Here is an 18,785-nt window from a genome sequence, read left to right on the forward strand (position 1 = left end):
TATATATAAATATATATATATATATATAAAAAGAAGTAAAACCCCCCTCCGAAAGTCGGGTCTAGCTACGCCTCTGGGGTAGAAGTAAATATTTGTCTCTTTTGGGGTTTTCGAAGAAATGATGGATGCCATTCAGTGGTGCTTCAGTCAGTTTTGCTAGTCCCCAGTAATTGGCACATGTGCTTATAGTCCTTAATGCATTGCGCAATGAGTCACAAGTTTGATTTCTGATACTTTTGCATCAATAACATTATATGGGTTCAACAATTGATTTGAATCCTCCAGAATTAACTATTAAATGAAAAAAAAACAATGAAAAACAAATATGTTTGGCCATCACAATCAGATATTGCGACTGTTCCATTTTTATGGTCCCTTTGAATCATCGGGTTAATGTTCCTTTTTATGTGAAAACAGCTAATATTCGTAAAATCAAAACTACATGCCGACTGATGAAACAGCAATAATCTGAATGTTTTTTTCCATGTAACATTACAAATTTTTATTTCACAAATTTCACATTTTTTACAAATTATTATTATCATGAGTGTATCAAAATATAAGCTTTATTACTGAGAAAAATATGAACAGACAATGTTTGTTAAACAATAAAACCCACAAAGTTCAACAAAATATTAAATTATTAGGAGTCAGGGGTGGTATAAAAGGGGGTTTTGGGGGGGGGTTAAACCAGGTTTTTTGGTTTAAACCGTATTTTTATGGTTTTTATTACTATTTGTAAGAAAAACTATTTTATTTTAGGAAAATCATGAAGATTTTATGAATTAACTGTTAAGGAATGCATTTAATATTCATATTTGAACCTAATTTCTTTGTAATTAATTAAATAATTAAGAGTAAAACCTTGTAATTTCATTTCCTCATACTTGGAGATTTCTATATAATATTTTTTGAAAATATTTATAAAAAATACAATACGTAAATGGGTCTTGGTATAATTATAAAAAGAAATAATTTAATGTGATAGTTCAGACATTATTAATTACAAATAACCAAGAATAAATTCAAATTAATTTCCTCATAATCATAGCTATATATTATAAATAAAAAATTAAATTAAAATCACACATTCTTAAACATAGAAAGTATTTCACAGTATCTACAAATTAATCATAAGTTTGATGTACATTATTCAACTTTAAAAATCAACGCGTATTTTGTTTAAAAATTTTTTTTAAAAAGTTACAAATCATGTTATTTACCGAATGTATCAGTGACAACAATTATAAAAACAGGACAAGTAGGTTTTAAGAAAATCATTATGTTTTCCATTGTAGACACTATTTCTCGTGGTTTAATGCATTTAGGAATACAATTTTTTTTTATCAAAGAAAAAAAAAACATTTTCATTAAAAGTTCAGTACAAACTTAAAAAAATTTTTTAAATTAATTTGAATTCTGAAATTTTGAATTCAAATGATGTTTTTCGCAATCACAAGTTGGGACAAAACCCTACCCATTGGTTACTATCCTACTCACTTGTTTCTAGTCACGGCTCCTGTCCCTCCAAGTCTAGCTCTCCTCTTGAACGGAGAAGTGTTTATTAGTTGTGTATGTGTAGGTTTTTGTGTGTGCGTAGACCTGTGCGTATGCACGTTGGCGTGTGTGTATGTGTGTAAAGGCACTGTGTGTATGTGTGTGTGTCCGTAGTGTATGAGTGTGCATGTGTGTAGGACGCCACCAAGCAGGAGCGGCTACCGGGGGACGGAGTCGCACCTGCAGGTGACGGTGGGAGCTGAAAAAGGCACGGACACCAAATTAGGTAGTATATGAACTTTTGGTTGAAATATGCTTTTTGGACTATTTTGAAATGCAAAAGACAGAAAAATAATGATAATTAAAAATTATAAAAGAGCTATTTGGATTTTTTCCATGTAATTTTAGAAAAACTTAGTTTGTCTGCCTTGTATATTTACGTACCTAATACAAAAGATTAAAAAAAATAAAATAAAAACTATTTAGCAAACTTGCATCACCTTAAAACATGTAAGTTTCTAAATTTATTAAATTTGTTCTATAAAGCTTTGCTAGTTATTTTGCATTAACTAGATTTTACTCTTTGCAATAATATGTAAAAATTATGAAAACATTTGGGAGAAAAATACTGAAAGTTTTCAAAAAAAAAAAAAAAAAAAAATTGAAAAAAACCCATTTGGTTTAAAACTACGGTTTAAATCAAGTGGTAAACAACCCTGTTAGGAGCCAGGAAAAATTTTTAGGCACTGGGCAAATTCTTTTGCCCCAGTTAATAGAATAATTCAGAGTGACTTGGCTTGTCCACACTCAGGGCCGGACTAATATTCCGTCAGTTTGTGCCCCGGCACGGAGTAAAAATTTTTGAGGGGCGCAAAATTGCCAAATCAAAATGAGAAAAACATTTGCAACTGAGCGGCTGAAAAAAAAAAACTAAGTTCTCTGGAAAAAATACTGGCACCATCAACAAATGAAAAGGATGCATCGCAATATCCCTTTATACTGTAGTCTGCACAAGTTTGAAGTAAAAGGTGTTAGATCTTTTACTAATTACAGAGACTTTAAAAGCATTTGAAACGAAGGAGAATCATCAGTTGGATCAACACTAGCAGGGGTGCCCCGAACTTAAACTTTTGGGAGGAGAAAAATTCTCTGCCGAACGGAGCTCCAACTTTGCAGAATGATAAATTATGGATATGCACACATGTACTTACATCTCTAGTAAATAGTTACATTAAGGAATTTAAATGTTTCAATTATGTCTCCAAATTTGCAGAATCGTCAGGCAAAATTTGCCGAATTATGAATTTTTTGGAAGATCACAATGACAATTGGAGTGCCCATAGTCTCCAGGAGGGGGGAGGGGAGCGGGGTAAACACATGTTTACCCCGCTCAGTTTTTCAGAAAACGGGCAGCCAATTTGATTTTACTTATGTAACGAAAGGAAATCCTTCGCGGCGTTAAGATTTAAAAGAAAAAAAAATAACGAAAATTACAATTTTTTTCTGTAAAAATTGAGAGCAAAATGCAAATTTGAAAAATATATATACATTTACATATATTTAGAAAAATATCAGAGAACATCTGTACTAATAAGAAAAACCAACTAAGAGCCGCTGAGATGAACATTTCAAACATCTTTAAACAGGAAAAAAAAAGTTACTGTTATAGGACTAAATTTCACGAAAAGGAAGATAACGGTGATTTCGCGAGGTTGTTAAATGGTTGAAGGGAAAAAATGAAGGTTAAAACAAGAATTCTGCAGGAGATTAATGAGGCACGATATTTAAAATTAAACATAATAGAAAAAATGACCATAGTTACCACACAAAAGTCAAAAATAAAATAAAATAATAAATAAATAAAAACACCTTCGTCCAAAACAATGAAATATTCTAATGGGGCTGTAAGCGTTTGAATTCAAACATATTAAAATGTAAGGTAAGAGTGAAAATATAAAAAAAAATAATGTTGCGTTTTTAGAACTGTAATTTCGAAAGAGTTCCTAGCAGGGCTGCGGAGTCGGAAGGAAAATCGCCGACTCCGACCCCGACTCCTGGATTTTGGAAACGCCCAACTCTGACTCCGGATTTTTTTTAATTGTATTTTTTCAACTCCATCTCTCCCTTCAGGGGAAGGGGGAAAACCTCTAAACAGAGATTGAAATATTAATTCCTTTTTATAAAAATTTCATATTTTGTTTTTCATGGTAAACCCAAGACGCATACACCGTTAGAAATTCAATTTAAAAATAAAATTTTCCAATAGTTACGAGTTAAAAAGTCAGATGACTTAAAAATCCCTTTTAAAAAAATTGAAAAGAATTACCTGTAATTTGCCCCGCTTTAATGTTTAACAAATAGATATTGATCAAATCGTGTGCTTTCAATTTTTGAAAGCTGTATCTTGAGAGAAAAAAAGCTTTTTTTCAAAATCCAATTTTTTGAGGATGGGTGGTTCGGTTGACACCTATCTGGTAGATGACACCCAAAGTTAATTTCAGAGTTTATAAAAAATATAAATATTTTAATTCTGAAAATTATCGCAAATATATTTTAAATTATATTTCATCAATAAAATGTCCACGAAAATAGGGCACATATAAGTCAGGAATTATTTTTACACAAAATGTGGCGGTATACAAATTTGCACGAATAGCTTTTACTATACCTATATTTCTTCTTCGCTAAATTTTTAATTTAAATTTTATTGGCTGTTTATCGGCTATTTTAAGATTAACAGAAATAACTGAGTGCTGTAATCAAGAAATCATTTACATTATTTTGTTCCATACTTTTTAGTGGGAACCAAGCTTATAGAAATAGTCTTAAAAAAGAAAAAAAAAACATTAGATTATTTCATCGGATCTTTTGGATTCGTGCTTTTGCGCCAGAACTTCTTTGAATTTGCCGATCACCCTTAAAAGTTTCAACTTTAGCTACGGGCCTCGACTTACTAATTTGTTACGTTTCTTTAACTATTTTATAACTGAGATCAAACAAAACACTATATTTCTATTTTTATTTGAAAGTGATTACTTGAAAATGTTAGGCAACAAAACCGTTTCCTGACAGTTGCTATTAGTTAAGTTAAAAAGCAAGCAAACTAGGGGACGGCTGCTGAAAGTTCGGTAAGCACTCAAGCTAGCTGATTTGCCATAACGGCAGTTATTTTCTAATTAGTATCTTTTTATACATGTAATCGAACCAATTGGTATTCAGTTTTTAAAAAATACAAAGAGAGTCAGTAAAAAGGAAAGAAAAAAAGAAGCCCGGAGTCGGCATGTTTTCCAACGACTCCGACTCTCCGACTCCACAGCCCTGGTTCCTAGGACTAGTGGAAACCCTAGAACCCTCTAACTTGATCCTCATAACATCATCGAAGATTGTGTACAGTTGTTTTCAAAACTTTAATTTGGAAAAATTTCGGAGGAAGTCTGCGCGAATCTTACCCTTTCCCGTAACGTCATCAAAGATTGCTTACAATTTGCGTAGTTGTAATTTCAATTTTGAAAAGTTTTCGCGGAAGTTCTTCCGAACCTTTCCTTTTCACTATTAAAGATCAACTTTTGTTTAAACGATTTCAATTTCGAAAAATTCCGAAGGGATAGGTACTTAACTCTTCTCATCCTAATATTTCGAAGATCGTCTAAAACTGTGATTTTGGAAATTAAAACTTCTGACAATTTACGATGGAGAATTCTCCAATCCCAGCCCTTCTCTTAAGATGGCTTACAATTACGTATTTTGGACGAAAAATGTATGGGGGATGATCCCAGACACCATCCTGTTTCCTTACTTCAACAAGTGTTGCTTGCCGACCGAGTGGTGTAACCAGGGGTCTGTCCAGGATTTTTCACAAGGTCCGTTTTTTGTGAAAAATCAAATAATTTTGTGAAAAATGAATTAATTTTGTGAAAAATCAAAAAATTTCGCCAAAAAAAAAAATTTTGTTAAAACGAAATTTTAGAATTTAGAGGTGGCACAAACTGCATCAATTAAACTTAAAGTTGAGTGTTTTCCTCTTCTACGTCGAGAAAATCATTCTGGATTTTTTTTCTGATATTTGGCGGGGGGGGGGGGGGAGTATCGCTCTTTCAAGTATCAATATTTATCTACCATTCTGCATTATGTTAAATTATACTAGATATATTTCTGTACAGTACTTAAAATAATTGTAACAAAAGTATAAATAAATAAAATAAAATTCAGAATAGGGCTCAGCATTCAACTTTTTGACCCAAGATACTCTTAAAAAGCACAGAATTTCGTTTAAAAACTTATAAACTCCGTGATTTTAACAAAAATAAAAAGATATTTCAATTGTTTACCTCTTAACAAAGCGTAATAATCATTAAAAATTCGAAAAATCGGATTCCCATAGCGGATGCAAAGAGATCGCAATTCTCAAAGTGAAGGCATCAAAAGTATAAAAACGGCTTGTAAAAAAAAAATTTTTGATAAAATTATTTTAAAATTGCATTTTAGAGTCCTATGATAAACATATCATTAATATCTGTGGACACAGTTGACCCAAAAAATAAAATAAAATCAACCATCTATTTAGCATTTTAATTTTTGACACATAACAGAAAATGGAATTTTGCTTTAAAAACTTGAAATGAGAGTTCTAACAGAAATAAAGAGACTTTTCATTTATTTGAATCCTAATAAAGCGAAGTTAGCTTGAAAAAAGAACAAAATATGATTCTCATATCGGATGTTAAAAGATTGCATTTTTCAAAATGTAGACATCTAAAGAAAAAAAAAAAAACTGTAATTAAAAGAGTTTATTTAAAGTTAATCATCCTTGTCAGCATCGAAAAATCAGAACCCATATAATTTTCTCCCAAAATAACAATTAAACATAGCACCGCACCGTAAAAACGCAAATATTGACAAGCTGGCAAAATGATGAGACTATTTTCTAATCAAGTCATTATAAAGGTTCAACGCCAGACGCTAAGTGGTGATAATTTTGAAGTTGGTAACACTATCTGAAGCGATCATATTTTTTCCTCACCCTTACTATCCCTTTGCAGTTCTAAGTTCATTTCGCAGATATATATTATAATTGTTTATTAAATCATGAGCGGAGAAAAGTGCTTACCAATGCCTTTTCAGAAAAGTTTACAAAAACTCCGCTGCTAATTAGCTGTGATAAAACAAACAACCATTATATTTATTTGGCAGTAGCAATTATTTATTGCTTGCAGGAGCATCCCAAGAGTGCCGATTTTTTTTTTTTTTCCCAAAATTAGCCAATTTTGTATAAGCTGATCCCTCTAATTTGACTTAAAAAAAGGTTCCAAAAATTATCGGTTTATACACAGAAATATGCGTTATTTTGCTTTCAGATTTGCTCTTTCAATAAATAAACAATTTGACAGATCCGATCTTGTTTATCAGAATTTTGTGAAGGGTCCGTTTTGTTTGATCGGGATTTGTGAAAGGTCCGTTTTGGTTGATCGGATTTTTGTGAAGGGTCCGTTAACGGACCCAAATATCCTCTGGCCAGACCCCTGGTAACGGTTAGGCGTTGGCATCTTACACCTGAAGACACAGGTTCAAACTTGGCTCCAATCGATGGATTTTCAAGATGCATAGAATAGGCAGCGCCCAAGTCTTATAATAATGCGGCATGTGAAAGATCCTTCGATTTATTCGTTTGGCTTGAAGTACTCTCGGAAAAATTAAATTCCCAGCTCAGTTTAGCATTGTAAGAGCACAAGTACCTCCGTCTGATACGGAAACTGGAAGTCAATATTATCGTGGCACGGTGCCACATGAAAGAATGGATGCTACATCGGGAGATCAAATTAGGTCTACAAAAGTCAAAGCCTCTAACAAAGCGCCAATAGAAATAAATAAAAAAAGACAAAGATTGCTCACAACTACAATTTTTTTAGGAGGGGGTTGGGGGATTTTCCTCTCTAGACATATCGACAACTCCTTCTTCCCTTCCCTTTTCCTCTCTAGACGTATCGACAACTCCTTCTTCCCTTCCCTTTTTCAAATTTTGTTTACAGAATTAAAATTTCGAATCGTTTAAAATTTTGTTTTGAGCTTTCAAGTTCGAAAAATTCCAAAGTAAGGTCCCCTTAACATTCCTTCTCTTCCTTATATCATCAAAGATTGTCTAAAATAGTGTTTTCAGAGCTACTATTCGGAAAACTTTCCAGGGTGTAACCCCTGAACCCCCTATTTATGCGCAAAATTTACCCATGACGCAATGTTCACATTGCTCTTTTTTTCTGAGCAATCACGAATTGTTAATTGTTTTCAATAAAACGTTGAACTATGTCCGTCCCTTGATTTTATTTTTCTATTATAACGCAGACTTCCACGAGCCTCGGAATCGAATTATCTATATGACCTTCTCGACTGTACACCATCTTTTTTCCACGAAAAGGTATCTAGCACACAGCATTCAGCACATAACAACCAGCCCCTGGCATTCATTTGATTTTTAAAGTCTTGAATTCCAATTTTCGTTGCGATAAGAGCCATTAATAGAACCCAACGAGTAAAACCTAACGAGTATTGTCCTATCGCAATTTGTGATTGCTAAAAACATAATCTGATTTCAAAATCTCAAAATTCAAACTATTTATTTATTTAAGATAAATAAATACCTTTGTGCTGAACAGTAAAGTAAGACAAAACAACGTTAGAAGAAGCACAAATTTGTAAATTACAGCAGACACGTGTTTTGGCCTTACAGGGAACGCCCTTTTCAATGCAAAAAATAATGAGCTTATGGATGAAAAGACATCCGACTGTTTTGTCTTACTTTATTTATTTATTTATTTGAACATAGAAAAAGGATTAGTAATATGCATGTAACACAACAGCATAATTCTACTAATTCCAGATTCCACATAGGTAACACAAGTCCCCTAATTTGTGTGCTCATATTCTAGTAAGGACCCACTCTCTCTCTCTCAGACAGCTGTCTCATGAATGGAAAATTGGAAATCACCAGAATCAAATCTGTCAACCGATTTAAAAATTATTATTATTTACATTAATTGCCAAGTTACTTTGACACATTTTATGTGTTTGCCAAAAAATTTAAAAAAAGAGCATGTATTTTTTTATTTGTTGGGGGGAAGGCTCTTTATACATGCAGTTCACAAGGGGCGCAATTTTTTCCTTTTACACGGAGTGGTTCAAAAGCTAAATCCGGTTCTGCCACACTCCAATTTTGTGATGAACAACTTAACACTTCAATCACAAAAAATAAGATTTGTAAAACTAAAAAAAGAAAAACAGAAATTAAAACAAAAGCAGAGAAAAGTACTTACCTTACCTTGAAGTATTCAAAAAATTTACTTTTTCTCAAATTTTAAACATTGGAGGAAAAAAATAAAACTTTCAAAGAAATTTTCCTTGTTCAGTTTAGGATGCATTAATGCATTTGCTGCTGATAAATGGTTCCTCTGTTGCCCATGATGTCAGACTTGGTACATAATACCGAAAGACGAGGAGGAACTGTTTGCATTATGTGACATCGCGTGATTAGCAATGAACATGTTAAAAGATATACAGCTGCTTACATGAAGGTACTATTCTGCTTATAGGTAAATTGACAACTTTCTGAACTTTTCAAGCTAAGTAACCAAATTTTTCCTATTTGTTTTTACATATAACAGAGGTTTATCATGCATAATGTTGTTCATAAAAAAAGAAAAAGAAAAGGATAATTGAAAAACAAATTTTTACAAGAGTCAATATAACTTTGTGTGTAACATATTGGGCATACTTGAATTTTGAAGACAACAGAAAGAGTGAAAATTCTCTAGATTAAAAATTTTGTTCTCATAACAGGTTTCTTTCTAGTTTTTCCAGGCTATCTGGCACCGAGGATTTGTTGCATCACGTTATATATGGGCAATTCTCTAAAAAGTGCAATTTCTTATCCCAGTCTCATAGAAACCTTAGGAAAGCCTTTTCTATTTTTTTTTCTATTATTATTTATTTTTCATCTTCTAAAGAACAAAATAACAGGCATTTAACTATTTTAAATGTTACGTATTTATATGCAGGCTTAACATTAGTACTAATATATCATTACGATCCACTGTCCCTGGTCAGAGTTTCTGTAAATTCTGCCAAGACTACAAAAAAAAAACTAAAATGTATCTTTAAAATAGATTGTTACAATGCTTCAAGTATTCTAATTTGAAATAAAGTTTCTTTTATGCTTGATTGTACACATTCATACACATTAATTACATTCTTGCGTAGTCAACACTTGTCGCTAGCTTTTTACTTCATTACCATCCAACAGTTTTGACAGGCTTTCATGATTACTGAAAGCAACTGGCAGCCCAATTTATTTTTTTATGAAAAAAAAAAAAAACATGTCTTAATCATTCCTTACTTGGACCGTAAAAGATAGAAAATGCAAAAATTAAGCAGAGCAATAAATAATGATAGCAAATCTCATGCTCTCTAAATTAACTTGGCGTAAAATTCAAGATGCATGAAAAATAAAACAATAAATATATGCATGTCAAATTAAACAATAAATAATGTTTGCTTTTATGATATACATTTTAATATTTGACTTAGAAAAAACCCTTTAAAATTACCTATTTTTTGTTTTATTTGTGATTTTTTTTATTATTAAAATTTTTTTGATAGTTTATATGTGCAGGAATTGAATTTCACAACTTCAACTAATCATTATTTATTTTTTCATTTTTTAAATTTTCCTGCATTTTCCAGGTTTTTAAAGAAATTTCTAAATATCCCCGGATAATCCGTTTTTTTCCTTCTTTTAAAAAAAAAAAAAAAACTTTTTTTGAATTCCCTGTTTCTTCAGGTTTACTTGTGGTATGGCAACCCTGCATATTTAATATCAAAATCAATAGAAAAATATTTATGGCCGTCAATACCATCCTTACTCATAATGAGTTACTTTTAAAATTATTGTGTGATTTTGTTCTTTTTATGCTTATATTAAGCAAATCTTTGTTCAAAATATGTAAAATTTTAATGAAGGTAGACATATTTTATATCTCGTACGTAAGATGAAATGTTTTAAAATGTCATTACCATCCAGTGCAAAGTTATAAACATGCTGTTAGTAATGATAGACTATGGAGTTATACTGAACACAGAATTTATAATACAGTCGACTCACGCTACAACGCGATTCGACTTACGCGAAATGGTTATAACTCGAGTTTTTCACAAGAAACGAATTTTGGAGTTTACGTGAATTTCTCGCCCAAAACACGAAAATTTTCGGAAGAATAATTTTGGCATAGAGCAGATCAATTCTTTCATCTTATGACGAGTTGATTGATGTGTATCAGGAATGAAGGTGGACTCAAGTAATAATTTCTAAGGACATGTGAAATTTTCAAAAACTATGAGGAAGCTCAGACCACCATAAAAACTATTCAAATATGATTACAAAAGTCATTGAAAAAAAATGTTTAATTTTTTTTCTAATAATTTATTAATTTTAGAATGTGTTGTCAACCCAAAATTTTCGGAAACGGCGACCCAAGTTTTTCGGAACTTCCAGATAACAAACACCCCTGATGTGCATGCTACATGAGTTGTCAAGACAAGACTGATAACAATCCGATCGCTCTCAGCACAAAAAAAAAACATCTTCATCTTTTAAGTGACGAGTATAAATACAACTACTGTATCTACAGAGCTCAGTACTATTATAGTGCTGAATTTTATTATTGCTACAAACTGTACGTATGGTACTGTCTTATGTTATGTCTCTCTTTTCTGTCGAACACTGTTTTTGTGCATTGTAACAGTATTTTATGTTGAATTATACTGTTTTTTTAAAATAAAAATGTAGTTCTTTATGTAAGGAAATAGTAATACATAGTTATGATTCAAAACAGTTTGAGAGTTGCTTTATGAATGTCTAAAATAATGAAGTATGTTCATAAGAAAACTTGCAAACCAACCCTTTTCCACAACGCGAAATTTCGATTTACGCGAGGAGTCTTGGAACGCATCCCTCACGTAAGTCGAGACTGGACTGTATTTTAGATGCTTGATTTTAGTTAATTTTTACACTATGGATGTTTTGAGTTTTGGTGATAGATTTAACGAAGCAATCGTTAATCAATTGATTCATTACTAAAAATTAAAGAAACCTGTGAAAAAATTGCATAAAAATGACAATTTTTGTCAAATTTACCAAATCTAACCCTTAATATATCTCTGAAGTGAGATAATAAATGAAGATGATTTGTAAACTTTTTGCAATTTAACAAATTTATGTTGTCTTTCTAAAAATACCAAACTGCAACCCTTGTGAAAAGCTGAAAATTTTGTTTCTAAAAGAACTTTTTTAAAGAATTGCCCATATCTACAGCATATATATGCTTGTTGATTTTTTTCTGCAAATCCTGTTTCAGCAAAAATTGTACTATTAAAAATTCCCTTAATCGATATCTGTCTCAAGGTTTCCTTTCATACTTTAGATCACACAAAACATGACATGCAAAGAGTCAGTCCACTTTCAAAAAATAATAATATTAATAATAATAATAACTAATGAAATACAACACTTACATTTTGACCCTTATTTCCGTTACCTAAAAAATAACAATAATTTAAAAAAGTGCATAATGCAAATTATTTTATACACTGTATATACAATAAATGTGTACACAGGGCCTTTTAATTTCAATTTTTGGAGAGAGATGACACCTTCCTATCCTGAATTTTAGTCCCTGTGTACGAAGATGAGATGAAATTGTGAAATATTCTTAGTAGAGCTTTGTAAAGATTAAATTACAAAATATGTCGTGTAATCTAATTTTTAAAATTATTACAATTGCCACAATTATTCTTATCAATGCATTTAGAACTGACTAAAGCATTTGAATCACATATGGAGCATTTTGAGAACAATTTTTTACTTTCATGGCACGCTAATAACTTATTGCTAAGATCACATCTAGGGGCCCACCGAATGTAACTTTTTGGGAAGGTGGAGATTTTCAATTTGCCGAAAGAAAAATAGGGTTATGCATACATAAGTACATATAATGAAAAAGGACAATTGGACATTTAAGAGATTTTAATATTGCAACTACAGTAGATTCTGTATTTAACGACTTTCAAGGGACCACGAAAAAAAAGTCCCAAGTAGAAGGAGTCCTCACACAGAATTTTTCTAAAAGTCATTTTTACAACTGCAAATTAAAGTGGCAATGAGTCAACTAAATGCAGCTTTGAATTATAAATTAGTAAATTAGCAGAAAAGAAAAGCTTTTTTTTTTCATTGATTAACCCATCTGGCGGATGCCAAGTCTTTCTGGCTCATTTTTCAAACAAGATCTTCTGTTTTCTGCAGCATTAACGGACCATTTACTCGTGTATCCTTTTCCCTAATATTTGTAAATCAGTTTCAAAGAAAATTCAACTTCACAACTTTTAAAGCATGGTTTTGCTTGTTTAAACTTTTTTTAGCTTTACATTGTTTTGTTTTCAATCTCGCTATGGTTTTTTATTAATTTACAAAAAATGGCTGAGAAATTTTTAGCTATGCAGCAGCATTTCTTTGATTCATCATGGTTAAATTGGCGAAACCCTTTAAAATGTACATTTTTTCCTTAACGGTTAAATCATTGCATTTTTCTCCATTGCTAACATTTTTCACCGTTTAAAGTGAAGTTTTTAGCGTAACTGGACAAGAAGAAACATTCTTATGATTTACTGATAAGAAGATGACTTGATTCACTGGAAGCTACATTAATACTCTCCCAAAGGGAGGAGCTTACCAGGAGCAATATTTCAAACAACTGAATTTTTGCACGTGCAAACAAAAAGCATCTTAGAGTCTGTGGTCACTACAAACAAATTTCCTGTTATTACTTTTCCAGAAAAAGATCGCATTGCTTTTTGAAACCACAAAATGCCACATAGAAATTTAGTTTTGTCAGGGTCTGTCTTTGTATTTCTGTTGATTGAGGGGGAAAAAGGGTGGAAAAGATTAAAAGTTTATGAAAAAGTGCTATCAATAAACGAAGACTGATTACAATATTCGACTTTTTTAACGCGTGTCGATATACAAGTGTTTCAGGACTTCCAGATTCTGATATAACATTAAGCGAATGGTAACATTAACCGTGATCACATTAAGTGGCGTCAACTGTATATGTTAAAAATCAAATGTTGTAAAGCATGTCTTATAGCACACAAAAAGAGTACTCGTGACTAGCAAGTTTTACTATAGCTCGGGCAAAATCAATGAGGCAGCAAAGTAATGTTAGAATTATAACGTGCGTAATCTTTGCAATGCTGCTAGGTTAGATTTGCTCCAACTACAACTGTAATTATCTTTTTCTTCTCGTTTCGGCATTTTTTAGAAAAAAATTTAAATGTATTTAAAATTTACATGAGCTCTGACTGGCTAAGTTCATCTTAATATTAGGTCGGCAATCAGGGTCTGGTGTTGAGTTTTTGAAATTTTTAATTTAGTATTAGTTCTTGTGAAGGATTAACCTTAAGAGATTTTTGAATTTTTTCATCAATTTATCACTGATGCTGCTTTTGCTAATTAGGATATCAGACAGATATGGCTGTAGCCATTTCAATGGCTAAGGGATTGTAACTTTTTTCTGTAAGGTAGGTGCGAGCATTGAAAGGCCTGTCGGCTAATAAGGCCTAAACAACAAAAATACAATTTAAAATTTTTGTATCCAATCCACCCAAGGAAGCACTCGTTGGTAACTAACACTCATAGATGGCACTTCATACAGGTCATGACATGTTGCTCACTTGTTGTGACCATTGCAACACTATTCGTTAGCGCAGTGTGGTTGTTAAATACGAATAATAAAAAATCGTCCAACTGAATGTTGAATAATTTTTATAATATTACTTTTAGATATAGTTTTCCGCTCCAGTTTTCTGTTGCCAATGCTTTTATCGATCTTTGATGTCTGAATTATCTTTATAAACAATTTTTGTACTTTTGTGTAGTTCTTTGTACACAATGTCAATGGCTAATAAGGCCTAACAAAATTGAACGTGGGCCTTATTATACTCCTTTGTTTTTGCAACAATGATTATCAGTTTTACATCTTATTTTAAATCTTTCTCAATATATTATGGATGTTTATAAGTATTTACGATTATTTACCATTTGTTCAGTGTTATAGTAGTACCCCAAGCAGACCTGAAAAGTTATACCACATGGTTTACGGTTCTAGTTTAGAGGATGAAAAAGACAATGAGCGGCTGGCTTGCTCCATTAAAAAGTACAGCATTTCAGGAGCTTATGCCTACACCAGAGAAAACTATGAGAGAAAAAAACCCCAGTTGTTAGAAGAAAAGCCATTAATTACCAGAGAAACCCAGTCTTCAGACTTGTTTGACAGAAACAAGAAAGAGAAGAAAATAAAAATAAAGTAAACCCTCAATGAAGGAAATGATACTAAAGAAAATAATGCTATTTGTTACTGTCACACACTTGTGAGAGGATAAGATGAAAGACTTGAGACTATACCTAAAATGCGGCAAGTGTTATCATAAGGAATGCTCAGTATGAGTCTAGGACAAAGATAATTTTGAGTGCCCCGACAGTTGTTAAACAAAGAATGTTTTTGTCCTTTTGTAGACTTTAAGCATGACTAATGCATAAATATTACACTTGATCTCAATCATCAATGTTAGACGCTTATTTTGATTATTTAAGAATGTTAAACTTCTTAGGCCTTATTACCCTACCATAGTATAATAAGGCCTAATGAGAAGGTTCTAAAAAATGTTTTATTTCAAGTTTGTTTTCTGAAAAACTGGTGATTTTTTGTTAGTTTCTTGTAGTAATTGATCTGTATGTTCAATTAATATTACAATTTGTTGATCTGGATACTTAGTGTGCATTTTATTTCAAACCTTCCTTAGTTAGGCCCTATACCAGCACCTACCTTATTTTAACAAATAACTCAGTATCTTTAGTATAGTCTGAATTTAATATAATTCATAGTAACACTAAAAGAGCATTATCGATCGCAATACAATATGAATGCATATCAAGTGTAATTGCAGTAACAACTTTATAAGAACAACAATATTGCATCAGACTAAAAAAAATTAATAGTGGCCAGTAAGCCCCCAAAAGCTAGTGGGGACCCTATAGCATTGTTGACGGCCACTTTGAACCTTGTTCCAAAACTATAATCCCACTCCACTTCATTCAGCAGATAGCAATAATACATTGTGTACTTACTAATGCTTGAGTTTATATTAGCCAGTGGCCAGTAAACCCCAAAAATAACTGGTAGTTTAAATAAATTTAGGATGTTAAATAAAATTCATTAACAGTTCCCAAAATTGATAAACATTTTCTATTTTAAAATGGCTAAAAATTTGAATATTATAGTTACAAAATTTTAACCACACTTTTGATATTAAATCAAACATTTGGTTCAATTTTTTAACCAAATATTTGGCAGTTGGCAAAATATAGTATTCAGCGCATCTCTACTTTTAAATCCAAACAAGTGTCTGGAATCGATTTGCTATTTTGTGTTTGATATATGTTGCTTACTATTGTTACCTAGAGCACAAAGGTATTTATTCATTTCGGAAGAACACTTGATTTAAATTATGTTTATTACTAAAATGAAACAACCTTCATATTTTCTAATATCAACAAATTATCTCCTCTAACTTTGTTCTTCTTATTTTACTTTAATTATTAGAAAAAATATATTTAAATAGCCAGTGCTGTATTTGTCAAAAAAGGATTTAGGGGAAATCCCCTTGGAGTTTGGGTGGACTCACCAAAAGTAAAGGTGGATTCTGTGGAGAACACAAGGGAGGGGTCCAGGAAGTTCAGACCCCTCCCATAGGTCTTGATTTTTATTTATTTTATTCATAGAATAATTTCAAACAAAGGCAACAATAATTTCAGTTCTAATAAAAAGTGTAAATTATTTTGCTTTCTGGTTATTAATTTAAATATATTTCATTAAATAATGCTAATTATTTATTCAATAGTTAATTTTTTTATAGTTTTTCCTTCTCGGGAATAAATAAAATCAAGTTAATATGTTTAATGCCGTATTGGGGTTTGATATGAGAATGAGGCTTTTAACCTTGGAAAACTCCTGTGTTCACCACTGGGTGGTTTGAAACCAATTTATAATACATTTGCTTTATTTTTACATTAATCCCAAAATAATTCATAGGACGGTGTCCCTCTGTGCCCCCCCCCCCCCACTACCAGCATTGCATATAATACCTAACTAACTATAAAAATATTAGGTTATTTACAATCTGGTAAAGTTCAACAGAAAAAAAAGTCATTAAACTTGCAAACGACAACAACTCATGTATATCTGAAAAAAAAGTTTTGGTAATTTGTTTACACATAATTATCACCTCTACATCAATCAATTAAAGAGAGCATTTAAGCATTTCTGAAGTGAACTAACCATCATAAACATTGCAGCCTAAGGGCCAATGATCAGGAGGATTCTCAGGATTAACTAGTGGATCTTCTAATCCTCGTGTAGCATGGGAGTTAGACAAGGGATCCTTGAAAAAAAGATTTTAATTAAAATAATTACAAATGCATAAAGCAGGATATATATATATATATATTTTTTTTTTAATGAAGGAAAAGTAATTTTTACCTCTGGCAAGCCTTTATCACAATCATTTTCATATAAAACATCATATGGCACATCTCTGTTACTATCTGTAATATAATGAGAAAATTTTAACACATACATAAATTTCCATGCCAAAAAATAAATCAATGAATAAGTCAAACATCTTATTGAAATATTAATCGTTAAAAAAAACAAGAGAAAAATAAAAACGATGATTATATTGAACATAAAGAATTAATTTAAGTACAATCAATAACACATAACATGAGTCTATAAGCAGAGATAAATTTCGTGTTTGGTATATAAATAAATTCATTCAAAGTTAAACAATGAAAGAAATTTCGTTTTGATACATATTCGCATTATTTTTACATAGTTACCATCAGCAAAATGAAAATTATTTAAGAAAAGAAAAGAAAAAAAAAAGCTGTCACCATAACAAAAGAATATTGGTACTAGAAAATATAAACAATAAAGAAACAATACTGAATATCTAGAGGAAACTAAAAAACAACGCAATCCAACACAGAGATAGCTTTCTTAATTAGCATTACACGAAGCATAATAACTTTTTAATTAGGATCATAAATTCACATATCGGATATTAAAAAAAAATGTCAACTGTAACAAACGAAGGAAAACTCACCACGTCGATATGCTATTTTATTGAAACAATTCTGAAATACTTCATATAAATGCAAATGCTCCTCGTTACTTCCCATAGTCAAAGAATAAATATTTATGTATGTATATTACAAAATAATTTTTTATAAAATTTCTTTAAAAAAAACATTTAATTTGGGACTTGGCTTTTCGACCTCTGCAAGCAGAGGGCGGGAGCTCTCATGCTTTACATTCAAGAGATATTAACATTCATCGCAAACAAATTCAGCATTTATTTGAAGAATGATCTTCAAACTATATGCATAAATTAATTAAAATAAAGTAAATTGTAACGCGATTCAGGACGCTGCTAGTTCATAATCAAAGAGTAGCCTGAAATATTAACGGTTACAGTTAAGAGACATTTTTAACACGTTTCGCTTTCTTGCTTAAAATGCACTTTTTCAGCGAAGAGCCGTCACATATTTCTGCGGCTTAAAAACGCTTCGTTTATGCTTACAAGAGCAATCTTTTGAAATTTTTATCAGAAATATTTCACGGGAAAGGTTAACCTTGCATTTCAAACACGATTCTTTCCTTTTTACGTATTTCCCTGATTTTAAGCCCCTTGTTTATCATCAGAAAATTGGCCAAAACGAACAATTTTCTTTCATTTAGCACTTCTGTCGCCCACTTTTTATTTAATCATAAGTCCGTTTCAACTCTACACTCATGTTCAGAATGCAGCTGGAGGTGGAGCTCCACCAGCTCAGTCACTGCGATATGAGTGCTAATAAGCACGAAACTGCAGTCCTCGGCTGGAATTGACTGAGCTGGTGGAGTATTTCATGTATTTCTGCCTTAGCCCTGGCTATAGGGCGGTAACTTACTGAATAACTACCTTTTTTTAAAAAAAAAAATCCAGATTTTGGAGGGGGCCCGGGCCCCCTCAGACCCTCCCTTACTTATATACGCCCTTGATCGAGGGTTGTGTGATACGTATTCGGAACTCCAGCGCTCGAATACGCTACCTTGACCTTGCGGTGATTTACAAAACTGCCGATGAAACTA

At 31.8% G+C, this 18,785-nt stretch overlaps 1 protein-coding gene across 2 annotated transcripts in view; it reads right to left on the bottom strand.

Moving 5' to 3' along the window:
- LOC129219807 (transcription factor 12-like) overlaps positions 1–18,072 on the bottom strand; it is a 95,537-nt gene extending 77,465 nt beyond the window's left edge. For both annotated transcript variants that reach the window (XM_054854110.1, XM_054854111.1), the window contains exons 1-4: positions 17,758–18,072; positions 17,133–17,197; positions 16,932–17,034; positions 12,055–12,077 (exon numbers count right to left, since the gene is read on the bottom strand). In XM_054854110.1, the coding sequence (XP_054710085.1) occupies positions 12,055–12,077; positions 16,932–17,034; positions 17,133–17,197; positions 17,758–17,833 (267 nt within the window). In that variant the 5' untranslated portion in view covers positions 17,834–18,072. The remainder of the gene's footprint in view (positions 1–12,054; positions 12,078–16,931; positions 17,035–17,132; positions 17,198–17,757) is intronic.
- Positions 18,073–18,785: the final 713 nt, after the last annotated feature.

This window comes from Uloborus diversus, chromosome 4, assembly GCF_026930045.1.
Source record: "Uloborus diversus isolate 005 chromosome 4, Udiv.v.3.1, whole genome shotgun sequence".
Taxonomy (NCBI): Eukaryota; Metazoa; Arthropoda; class Arachnida; order Araneae; family Uloboridae; genus Uloborus; species Uloborus diversus.